The sequence below is a fragment of the Thunnus albacares genome, chromosome 20 (genome assembly GCF_914725855.1).
Source record: "Thunnus albacares chromosome 20, fThuAlb1.1, whole genome shotgun sequence".
In the NCBI taxonomy this organism is placed as follows: domain Eukaryota; kingdom Metazoa; phylum Chordata; class Actinopteri; order Scombriformes; family Scombridae; genus Thunnus; species Thunnus albacares.
The window spans coordinates 12,744,544-12,757,074 of NC_058125.1; the positions used below are offsets into that span (position 1 = coordinate 12,744,544).

At 40.4% G+C, this 12,531-nt stretch overlaps 1 protein-coding gene across 2 annotated transcripts; it reads left to right on the plus strand.

Moving 5' to 3' along the window:
* Positions 1-591: 591 nt before the first annotated feature.
* Positions 592-7,536, plus strand: mazb (MYC-associated zinc finger protein b (purine-binding transcription factor)). Of its 2 annotated transcripts, none has more exons than XM_044337982.1 (7): positions 592-1,691; positions 1,863-2,013; positions 3,259-3,689; positions 4,254-4,501; positions 5,640-5,703; positions 6,336-6,507; positions 7,076-7,536. In XM_044337982.1, exons 1-7 carry the CDS (start codon positions 1,650-1,652, stop codon positions 7,417-7,419), a joined length of 1,452 nt encoding a protein of 483 aa, XP_044193917.1. In that variant the 5' UTR covers positions 592-1,649; the 3' UTR covers positions 7,420-7,536. The 2 variants fall into 2 exon arrangements, with proteins under 2 accessions (XP_044193917.1, XP_044193918.1); XM_044337983.1 differs by having other exon boundaries at positions 633-1,682.
* Positions 7,537-12,531: the final 4,995 nt, after the last annotated feature.

The window sequence follows — 12,531 nt, forward strand, 5'->3', positions numbered from 1 at the left end:
AAGGCTTTTGTTTATTTAAAAAAATGATTAACTGATTATCAAAATAGTTGCCAATCAATTTTAAGTCAATCGACTCGTCAATTAATTGACATTAATTCTCACTATTTGGATGTATAAATAGGTTAAGAACACTAGCCTATATATATATTCTGTATATATATATTTTCAGGGACAAAATTTCAGACTCAAGACCAGTTAATTGGGGACGGCTTGTCCAACTGGGGACAAAAACCGTGTCCCTAATTGGTTAAACGCTGATTTTTGGGTCGGTGGTTAAGGTTATGTTTGTGGTTAGGTTAAGTCTTCAGGAAATGAATGTAAGTCTATGTAATCGCTCCAAAAGTGACCTAGAACAGCATGTGTGTGTGTGTGTGTGTATTTATGTTTTTTTAACTGCACATATGCAATGCCAACAGCTATTCTCACCTATGTCTCATCTGTTCTGTGCATCCTGAGCTGCTATCCGTCCTGTGTACTATATCTGACTCTGACATCATTATTATAGGCTGACTGGGAGGATCTGTGCGCACTGCCCTTTAAGAATCGTCTGTCATTTCGCCGTTAATAGAAAGTCATTCTGGCTGTTTTCTGCGCTGCAGGAGATCTGTTCCAGCTGGCCTGAAGAGAAAAGAAAACACACACACATTCACACACACACACACACACACACACACACATACACACACACACACACACACACACACACAAAAGTGCATTTTCTGTCGGCCGAAACGCCCAGGAAGGAAGGGGAGAGGACAGGCTCCGCCGAGGGAGACGGAAATGAGAGGGGGGTGTCCAAAGAGGAAACCCTATCCCTTTAAGAGCAAGTGGGACATAGCGGTGCGAGAAAAGGAGAGGAGGGGGAGAAGAAAGAGGAATTAAAAAAGAAAAGGAAGAAAGAGACAGGGAGGGAGGAGGGAGAGCGGGCGATAAAAAAAGAAAGATGACATCCTCGCAGCTGAACGGCCGAGGTGGAGCGATAGGCTGCGGCCCGGCGAGAGCGCCGCTCGCCGGGGTCAGGGCTTGAATCCAACAACGAGGCTTCGACAAACACCCGATTGGCCTATTGGGGGAAATCGGAAAAATAGATTCATAAATTAAAAACAAAGCATGACCTGCTGTGCTACCAGATACGCGTGTTATAACCCATATTTGTTCTCGTGCGTAAAAACGCATTTATTTCACGTAGAATGGTTAATGTTTATTGCTAAAGTGTAATACTGTAATATGCGGGTTTTTGGGTTGTTTTTTTAAAAGCAGTTTGTTGTGTGATGTTGCGTTTTAGTTAGATTAATGTTTAAGTAATTAAACTTAGAAACCAAAGTCAAAGAAAAACAGGCCATTATTTGGAGCTGGCCTGCTCCACTCCTGCCTGTGTACCGCAGCCTGCGTTAGTCAACAGCTGCGTGCATTTTAATTGACAGCATTATGCTACCTCAATGAGAGAAGAAAAAAAACCGTTTTTGCAGCCGACTTTGTTCGCGTTTTTTTGTTTGTTTCAAGAATATCCAGACGCTCGTCGTTTCTGCTGCAGGACAGGCGACTGTGCGCGCCTCAATCATCGGTGTGCCGATCAAAACCATGCAAAGGCTGCTCTCCTCGATCTCAATCAGCAGCTGACTTTATAATCTCCATCGTCGTGGCGCAAAATGGATGCTGCTTGGAGCAATTTTCTCTTCCAGGTAGGCTTGGTGAGCAGCCTCTTATTTTCAGCTCTTAATGTTACTGCGCGCATTTCTCCTCACACACAGGCCTCTCTCTCATGTGTGTCCAGTCACATCTTGTATTACAACGTAGCACCTCAAGATAATGCTGTGACTTGTGTTTACATTTGGTGATGGCCTTTCTACTTGCTTCTCCAGAATACTCCCACCCAAAACCAAGTGGAGGGGAGCCTCCAATCAGAGCTCATGCCAGTGCATACGAGTTCTCCCCAAACCCCACCCACAGAGCACATAGCACAGCCTCCTTCAACTGTGGACACTGCTGCTCTCAGTGAGGAACCCCTGCCTGGTGAGGGACACTGCACTGCACTCATCACACTCACCTGTGGAGATGGAAAAAATGATACACAACTCTAATTGAGATAATCCAGTGACCCACAGTAAACTCAGTCAGGTGATGCAAACCCAGTCGAAACATTTGCGAGGGTTAACGATTGCGAGCGATAGTTCAGCAGCATCTCAATATCTTTGAGTAGTTATTTGTTTAAAAAAACAAGTTGTAATTACCTTTATTAAAGCTTAATAAAGGTAATGTGACCAGTTTTATGTCGCCACACTCAGAACAGTCACTTTTGAAATGATTTAAAAACCACAGTTACATATAACCTACTGACATCTAAGAAACTCAACCAAACTAGATGAAACTATGAGCAATAATTCAGGATAAAAGCTGATTAGTCAATTAGACAATCAACAGAATATAAATGAGTAACTACTTTGATAAGTGATTTAAATCATTTTTAAAACCAAAACGCCCAAAATGTATCGCTTCCAGCCTCCCAAATGTGAATATTAGCTGGTTTTCTCAACCCTCAATGTTAATGAACTGAATATATTTGGGTTTCTGAGTGTTTTTCAGGCAAAGACAGCAAAATGAAGAAGATGTCACCTTGGCCTCTGGAAAATTATGACATATCTCACTGTTATCTGTCATTTTATAAACCACACAATCCATAGATTAATCAAGAAGATAATCCGTAGATTTATCACTAATGAGGATGATCGTTAGTTGCAGCTCTCCTTGTGTTTATTTTTGATTATTTAGCAATTAATCAGTTAGTGTTTAATCTATTGAATGTTAAAAAATTGTGAAAAAATTCCATCACAAGTTCCCAGAACCCAGATATGCTTGCTTTGTCTGACTGAAAGATATTTGATTCACAGTGATGCAAAACAGACAGTAAATCTTTGGCATTTTGACTAAATCGATTATCAAAAACTGTTGATAAATTTTCTGTTAATCAACTAATCTTTCAGCACCAACATTTAGATTTGTTTTCACCTGCAATTTACCAAAACAAAGTTGACTGGTATGAAGATCTCTTGACCATCTCAGACTAACATGTAATAGTCACATGATACTTTAATATCAGCACTAGATGACCAAACATTTATTATATAAACCTCTTTTTCTAATCATGTCATATTATAGGTCCTTATTCTAAAATGATGCATTTAAAAATGCAGCATCACCTCTATTGAAACTAACCGTTCTCTCTCTTTCTGTCTGTTCTCCTGCCTCGCTCTGGTCCAGTGAAGCCAGTGTCTCGGCCGGCCCGCGTGCCCCACATCTGTGCCATCTGCAACAAGCAGTTCAAGAACAACTACAACCTGCGGCGGCACCAGTCGGTCCACACTGGGGTACGCATGAAGGACAGGGCCAGAGAGCAGGCGGAGGGGGCAAAGGAGGGAGCAGCCGGCCAGGTGGCGATGGCGGTGGCGGCCCCGTCGGTGATGGCGGTGGGGGCCGGAGGGAGGGCGGAGAGGCCCACTGTTCCCCTCTCCCTGCTACACCTCTCCGCACCTCCCCCTCTCGCCCCTCCCGGCGTGCTGGCGGGGGCCCAGCAGCCTCACCTGGGTAGTCAGGATGGTGAAGGGGTAGCCATGCCAAACGTAATGGCTAGTGTTAACCCCCATGCTCCGCCTCCTGCTGCTGTCGTCATGGCCACAGGGGCGACAGTACAGGTGGGTCAGGGCCGTGTGGAGATGGCTGTCGTCAACCCCAAAACCTTCAAGCATGTTGTTTCTTAAGCTGCCTGGCCACAGGGATGGTTGAGCCATCTTCTTTTACTGTTTGGAACATGCAAGCAGTTACTGTACATCACTTGATTCCTATTTTTGTTAAATGACTAAATGTCTGTGTACAGTAATCAGCTCAGGGACCAGTTAAATCCATCCCAGTGTTTGGCGCTGGTCCCCTGACTTAAGTTTGAAAAACACGTGCTAGAAGCCCCCCACGCTCCCCTGCATGTTCTCTGTAACACAAGCACCGCAAGAGCAGATAAAAACTTCAGCGAGAAGTAACATGCAAACCAACTGTTAGGAATATTTGGCAACAAGGGACGAAATGCAACTTTGTGGTACAAATCACTTATTTCATTGGTAAAAACTGATTTTTGCATGGTTTCAACAAAAGATACTGAAATAGTTGACAATAAGTGTAATTTCCCCTGTGTGTGATCCTGTGTTGGAAATATTTTCCATCTAAACCCTTTAGTGTGTTTTATCCGCTCGTCTGTTTTTCCTCAGCGGCCCGCAAACCCCAACCCCAACCCGGTGAGGAAGAACCACGCCTGCGAGACATGTGGGAAGGCCTTCCGTGATGTCTACCATCTCAACCGCCACCGCCTGTCCCACTCAGACGAGAAGCCGTTCTCCTGTCCCATCTGCCAGCAGCGTTTCAAAAGGAAGGACCGCATGAGCCACCACGTGCGCTCCCACCAGGGAGGTGTGGAGAAACCCTACGTCTGCCCCCACTGTGGCAAGGCTTTCTCAAGGTGATACTATGGAAAGGTTCAAGTCTAATAACGTTACTGTCAGGATCGATTTAAGTTCAATGCAGACACAACACTCTGTCTGTCATTACGAGCACATGTGAGTTTCTTAACTTTAAGTATTGCAGATCATAAAGATACCAAATGTGTCAAGCAGAATTACAAGGAAACTTGTTTTAAAATGTTGCACAATAAGGATTTTTCAAGCGAATAGAGCAGGGATACAATATATAGAAGTATAGGAGTAAATATATATTACATGCTAGAACAACACATATGTAACATTGTCATGCAGTGTGAGAAACTCTAAGAAGTTAATGTTTTTATATTTTGGGAAACACACTTATTCATTTTCTTGCTGAAAGCTCAATGAGGTGATCGATACCAGTCTCATGTCTGTCCTGAAGTCTCTGCTGGTTGTCAGGCAGAGTCATTGTAACAACAAGACTTCAGGAAGTCACTGCTCCAAGAAATAGTCCTGCACATAATTGTTGTTTTTACACTATGGTTTTTGTACGTATTAAACAAACGTGCGAAAGCTTTAATCTGTGAGCTTGAAAGGTGATGGTGGTTAGATTTTGTTACATTTGGACAGAGCCAGTTTCCCCCTGTTTCAAGTTTTTATGCTGAACTAAGCTAGCTGCTTCATATTTACTGCTTGTCATCTAACTCTCTGCAAGAAAGCAAATAAGTGTACGTGTCAATTCCTTTGAACTGCTCCTTCGACTTTCAATCCAAAGCATTAAAGGAGACAAAAAAACCTCTTTTAACACTTCAACCATTAAAAAAAACACCCATTGGCTATGTACATTACATTTCTGCAGCCATTTTTATTGTGATATATTTTATTCATCTGATTACTGGCCAAAGATAGATGAAGTAATGCGACATTTCCAGAGGTTCATAACACAAGTACAGCCACGTTCCCAACAATCAGACAGGGACTTTTAATTAACACTTAACATAATTTAAGTGTGAAAACTTGAAGCATTGCCTGGTCTCAAGTCAAGTCAATTTGATTTGTGTTGCCCAATATCACAAATCACAAATTTGCCTCAGGTGGCTTTATAATCTATATAGCAATACAGAGTCCTATATCCTTTATGCTGTTCTAATATGTTTACTCTCTTTCTCTCCCCAGGCCCGACCATCTCAACAGTCACGTCAGACAGGTGCACTCCTCGGAGCGACCCTTCAAATGCCCGGTACCTAATGTTTACCCTGTGTAATATCTTCACTTAGCAGCTCCCCACAGCTTCTGTTTTCAGTCCATTCATGTTAACAATGACAGTGTTTACATGCACACAGTGTTCCTGATGACTCAAGGTTACAGTCTTATACATTATGGCTCTCACATCTGTATATTCACCTGCCTCATGCAAATATCTGTTCACATGAATAAATGAACATTGAGAATATTACCATGGAAACTGATATGAATGATGTACATGTCTTTTTGAATCAGGAGGTATCTCATTGTTATTGTTATGTTGACATGAATCAGCTCAAAGCCTGATATTTACATGAGCATGACAGATAAACTTCATCACATACTGCACATTATGTGTGCGGATTACATACATATGTGGTTATTTTCCACAAAAAAGTGGCAGAGCATTGGTTATCTTAAATTGGGTCTTAAAAACTGGCTGATGCTACTTAATAAGTGTAATAACTACAAGATGAGAAGGTGTGAAACTGAAAATAATATAAATCTGACACTTATCTAATGCATTTTCTAGCTTTTCAGACTGTTAAAGAACACATATGTGTGCATAGGGTTTTACTTTTATATATTTCTCCATAATCACTCATTGATTCCCTCTTCTTCCTTCAGACCTGTGAGTCCAGCTTCGCTACGAAGGATCGTTTGCGTGCGCATATGATTCGCCATGAGGAGAAAGTCCCATGTCACATCTGTGGCAAGCTCCTGTCAGCTGCTTACATCACAGATCACATGAGGGTGCACAACCAGTCACAACACCATGCCTGCCATCTCTGTAACCGCAGTAAGTACAGATGCTTTGCTTTTGCTAGTTTATTATGAAAGTAATGCTGTGATCCACCTGTAATTTCAATGTCTTGTTGTACAGTAGCTTTGTGTAAAATCATTACATAAACATTTTGAGATTTTATTTTTGTCCTTTAGTGGCCAGTTTTTATGACTCAATCCTCTGCCTTTGAGACCTCATTTACACCAGATGTTAACACATAGATAAGGAAAAACGCATGTTAGTGTAAGGTGTAAAGCACTCAGAACGCATTGTGATCAGAATCGTGATCTGATCGTTCACATCCGGAAGTGTTGTGGCTTGCTTTGTGAATAGATCTCAGTCAGATGTCATTATCAGGGCCGTCATCTAGATACAGATCACATGTTAATACTGGCAGTAAATGGGGTCGAACTTTCTTGTTACCTTTCAGATGTCAGTGTGTCACTTCTTGTTTTATTGATTGTGTGGTTTCAAATTAGTTTGGAGCTTTGTTTAGGGCTGAATGAACCTTTGTTATGACATCTCTATAACTTGCTGAAATAACTCAATGTCACTTGTGCTCTTTCTTCCTTTTATACCTCAGGCTTCACCACACTGACATACCTTCGTGTCCATGCCCAGAAGCACCATGGCCAGGAGTGGAAGGACAGCCCGGGGGGTTTCGGCGGCACAGCCTCCGGTGGCGTACTCGTCTGCCACTTATGCGGCGTCCATTGCAAGACACCTACCCAGCTCCAGGGGCACATGGGCACCCACACCAACAGCCAGGGCGCCCCGAGTCCCGTCACCTCTAACGTGGGTGCCAGCAGCTCTGTCTCCCTTAGCAACATGGTGACAGCGCCCACTGTTTATGTCGCTGGTAATACGGTGGTGGACCTGCTTGTCACAGACTGCTCTAGCATTGCAGCGCCACAGCCCCACAGTTAGCATTAGAGAGCTCAGCAATAATAACCTCAGTCCCTTAACAGAGGGCAAGGTTAGAGAAGGTTGAAGGTACGTGTAGATGCTGATCTGGTTTCAGTTAGGTTAGGATTGGTGGTGGTGGCGGGGGGTGGGGGTGGGGGGATTAACACCAGTCAGCACTCAAGGGCAGTATCACCTCAGAGCTGCAGAGCTGGAGCATCAGAAAAAAAGGAGAAAAAAGGAAGTGCAATGACTTTGCTTGATGACATTCAAGTCGTGGAAAGAGGGACGGGTGTGGCTGCAGTAGGTTCATTGACACTAACGACAAACATGGATGTGTCGTCTCAATATTCCTGAATGCTCTCGTGCATTTAAGACTCCAATGAAACTGTGGTATTGTGAGCATCTACTGTATTACTCTCCCCTCTCTGCCCTCTCTCTCTGCCCCTCCCCTCTTCCCTGGCATTGGCTGCTCTCTGCAAGTGCACCAAGTACTGTATATCTCACACCAGCTCTGATCTTACCTCCATTTTGCAGCTCACTTACTAAGAATCCTAATGGCTTGCGTTATGAAGTAGTAAAGTGAGAATAGCTCTCAGAAAACCTAACAAAGGGGGAGAGTGTATAAAAACTAAAAATACATTAGAAGGGACGTTGTGTGTGTGTGTGTGTGTGTGTTTGGGTGTGCGCAAGTCAGGGCTTCTCTAGCATGTTAGCTTGTTTGTTCACAAAAGTAAAATCAACATTTGATTTTGCGAAGCTGTAATGCTAGTTTATTAAGTTTCTAGAGGGCTGTTTCTAGATCAGGAAAGACGTACGGAGTCGTGGGATGTACTTGTTCATTTATTTCCTAAAGGTACAGAGATAAGATAAGGATAAAGTTGCGTTCAGGAGTGTCAAGCACCTTAAATTGTTTGATTCAGTGAGGATCAAAATGGAAATCAAAATGGGTTTGAAATTTCTTGGATTTTCTTGCTCTGAGTCTTCCTCTCTGGGTCTGGCCATTAAAAAAAAAAAACAACAGCATACATACAGCAACGGCTAATCAACACTTCAGCTTCTGACATGGCAATTCTTGCACCTGAAAAACTACCTTTTGCATGAAAACAAGCTAGCTCAGTCATGCTTATTGTTAGGGAGCTGTCATGACAAAAGAAACTTTAAACGGTTCCACTAAGTTAGTTGGCTGTAAACGATAATATTTATAAAAGAGTTGATTTTATTCAAAGAAAAAAAAAATTAACATTGTTGGCCATTCATTTGATTGTAACTGTCATTGCCATAGTTCTTTTTTGTTTTCTCTACGTACCAGTCCAATGAGTGAAACTTATGCATTAGATTTAGTCATTTAACACTCTGTATAGCACATAATGTTCTGAACGCAAGTCATTATCGTTCTACATTAATCACGTGAAGAATGGTCACTTGTCCATTGGATATTTTTGGTTGCTTTGAGTTATATTGTGAGTGACGTGGTGTCGAGGAGGGGCTTATCATGTCATAAGTCGGGCAAATAAGTACAATGGGAGTTTGACTGCACCACTTGGTATGCTGTAAACAAATCTGTACTGGAGTGCTTTTTTCAGTTTTGTGTTAATATGTTACCTTGAAATCTGTAGAGTTGTTTCTTTCTTCCTTTTTTTTTTTTCGTTGGAAATGTGTTCTTCCTGTTGAGAAAAGTAGTGATTATTAAAAATTAATTTTAGGTTTCCTCCATTACACTAAGAAAAAAATAATACCTCTCTACTCTAGGATTCTGTACAGCTCTTGTGATACATCTTAATGCCTTATCGTACTCAACTGCATTTTAATTCTTTTATGATGAAATATTTCAAATCTTAGTCATGGATTCATTAACAATATTAATGGGATGTATTTATATTTATATTTTTATATTTCTCAACAGTATGCATGTCCAAAAGGTTGTTAAAGCAAAAAAAAAAAAAATCAATGATGCTTACTACAGTCATAAATATTATGTTATTTTGTAGATGAAGTAGAGATCATGTTATTATTTTGTAATTTGGACAATTTAAAGTAAAATGAGTAAACAGGAATTGTGTTGTGTGCTGATTTGTTCACCTTCACGTTTACGCCACGGTTTCGTCATTGACACATCCGCAACTCCAAGTGATTGGTACCGACACAAACAGCTGGTTATTCAGGATGTAGCCAGTTGTTTTACCTGCATGTAGTGATTCTGTTACACAGTTGTTTTTGTCTCAGGTGCACCTTTGGACCAACCGGACAAAAGATGAAAAACAAATCCATCCTTAAACACATGAACACTGTTTGTGAAAAAAAAAAAATGTCTCCACTGATAAATGGCCAAATGAGAACAATGTGACTTTACATCAAGATAAGTCTGACACAGCTGAAAGAAAAGTTACAAGTAAGTTTTCCAACAATTAAACAGAAATCAATGGTAAGCACAGAGTAAGGTTTTCATGTCAGCCTCTTAATATCAGAGAAAAAATCAGCTCCCACACTGTCAAACTTTTGGTAAATGTATTCACATTTTGAACAGTTGTGGTGAATTAATTGAATAGTTATGTTTCAGTGAAGAAATGCCTTTAGTTTTAGTTTTTTAATTTTCCATGTATCAACAGTGTGCAGGATCTGCTTTTTATGTTGACTCATTAGTAATGAGTCATTACTTATTCCCTTAAGCACCGGTCTGAATAAAGGTGTGCAGAGATCTCTTTCCCAGTATGAAGTCTTTCTACATACATCATTTTGCTCCACTGTTTAAAGATCATACAAACTAATTCTCTCTAACTACAGTAGCCTAAATAGACTGCAAAGAAACACATACTAAGCGTCGGGTTAAGGAGCACAACTCTCACTATTTCTTAACTTGTCAGACTAGTTATCTCGGTCTTACTATACAGGACAACTGAACATAAAAGTTTCAGGCACAGATTGCTCTACAGATTGTTGAAGGTAACGCTGGGAAATATAAGAAAACACTAACTTAAGTTAACGTAGGTACACCAAAATAGAGTTGATTCTAACACTTGATCACAAAATAAGTCAAACAATTATGTTATAAAACTGGGCAGATTTCCTTTTATATCGACTCTCTATCTTTTAGAGACAAATGTTCTCTTCAGTTGTAAAACTCTTTTCATAGTCTTCTAATTTATGGCAAATGTACCAAGTGTTTCATTCCATCTTACAGTCCAGAGACGAGGCTGCTCCTTTTTCAACCTCTAAGCTGCATGTCTGCTGACCAAAACTAGAAAATTATATTTATAATTTCGTCTTACTGAAATGTAGTTTAACTTTTATACTACCCTCCCTAAATATTAAATGACATCATTAAAAGTTACAAAAATTTGTATGATCTTGATCAAAATTGCTGACCAGTCATAAATGGTCCAATGGTGAATCCTTGGCTTTGCTTCGGTATATTTTTTATTAGTGCTACGTCTATTAAATATAAAACTTGAAAGGGTATATCTCCCACTGTGAAGCTGACTCACTTGCTCAAGTTTATGCACTTAGAAGATTTTTGCTTTAGTATATATGCTGATTTATGTTCTTATTGCTTCCCTGCACAAAGTTTGAGTAAACTACTAGATATGAACAATGTGCAATTTGTCTGACCATAGCTAAACAAAAGGAGATATTCTACTGACCCATGTTCCACATTTAAGTTACAAAAGAATGAAATCATTATAACTCAGGCACTGTGCAATAACCCTGCAACACTATAATACCCACTGCACCCTCAAATTGTACATATTTATTTAGTTTAAAATACAAAGTGTTCAAAACATTTCACTCATTATTGTATATTTGAACGGGTTATACTGTATATAACCACCTACTATATGTACTGTATATAAAGTAACGTCTTTTTTTTACCATTTAATATTTATCTCAGCACTCTTCACTTCTTCGCACTATTTGTATCCTGTTTACAATTCACAGAAACAGTTTCACCTGTATATCATCATTCATTGTGTATATTTCCGAAGATTGTTCAGTTGTTATTCTGTGTAAGTACACACAAAAAATGGTGGTTCTTCAGCGGTTTTTCAGTGATTCTTTGGGGTGGTTGAGGTGCCTACTGGACAGTAGGAGGTGTTTAGGAAGTCAGTTGAATACTCAAGCTCTTCTCCCCAAAATTATGTCTCAAAATTCAATAAAAAGGCTATGATTGTATTCATATATTAACTGTTATGAGTTATTTATGTAGTCAGTACATTCCCATTTTGGAAGTTTTGAAAAATATTCTCAAAAGAGATGATGTTATATACTGATGAATTTGAAATTGTAAATTGTTTGGGATCCAAAAAGCAGATTCACAAAATTTCAAGTGTCTACTTTGTTCTTGGAAATATTCCTCTGAAGTATCGTTCCAGTCTTCAAAATATACATGTGGCTGTACTTGTCAGAAACCAATGGCTTCAGAAGTATGGTTATGAGCCAATTTTGCATCCTTCTTCATGACCTTTGTGAACTTCAGTGCCATGGTGTATCAGTTGACTTTGAAGACCAGTCCCATGTTCTCAAACACCCTATGATTTCCATTTGTGCTGATGATTTATCAATCCATTCTTTGGGTGGCTTCAATACTTGTTTTAGTTGGGGACAGATCTGCCATTACTGTCTGTGCCACCACAGTGACATTGGTAACAAAACTGAGGAAAGTGAGTGTATTCTCTGACAGTCTCTGACTCCTGACAGACACCATAGACATTTACAAGTGCCAGATGGTAGATCTTTGTATGGCATTACTGGATGCTGCCCTTTTGATAAACTGCCTCATTTTGAGATTACTGAATCCTTTCCGCCTGACTTGATGCATGATATTCTTGAAGGGGTCATCCCACAGATCCTGAAATTAGTCTTGCTAAAGCTTAGCCATGAAAGACTGGTAACACTGCAACAGTTTAGTGACCAGCTACAACAGTTCCCCTTTGGACAAAATGATGTCACTCACAGGCCTGTTTTGCTGAAGCCATCAACTCTGCAGCAAGGTGTCATCCCAGGAAGCAATTGAAAAACTGACCCTTTTTCGGCCTTTTTTCATTGGAAGCTTCGTCCCTCAGGAAAACACTTACTGGGGTCTCTATTTGCTGTTTAGATCTATATGTGACATAGTTCTTGCACCTGTGATCAAAACAA

Excerpts from the sequence above, each read along its gene's own strand:
- mazb (XM_044337982.1), top strand. The coding sequence starts at position 1,650 with ATGGATGCTGCTTGGAGCAATTTTCTCTTCCAGGTAGGCTTG. Across the intron at positions 1,692-1,862 it reads TTCTCTTCCAGGTAGGCTTG|AATACTCCCACCCAAAACCA; the intron begins GTGAGCAGCCTC and ends TTGCTTCTCCAG. Across the intron at positions 5,704-6,335 it reads AGCGACCCTTCAAATGCCCG|ACCTGTGAGTCCAGCTTCGC; the intron begins GTACCTAATGTT and ends TTCTTCCTTCAG.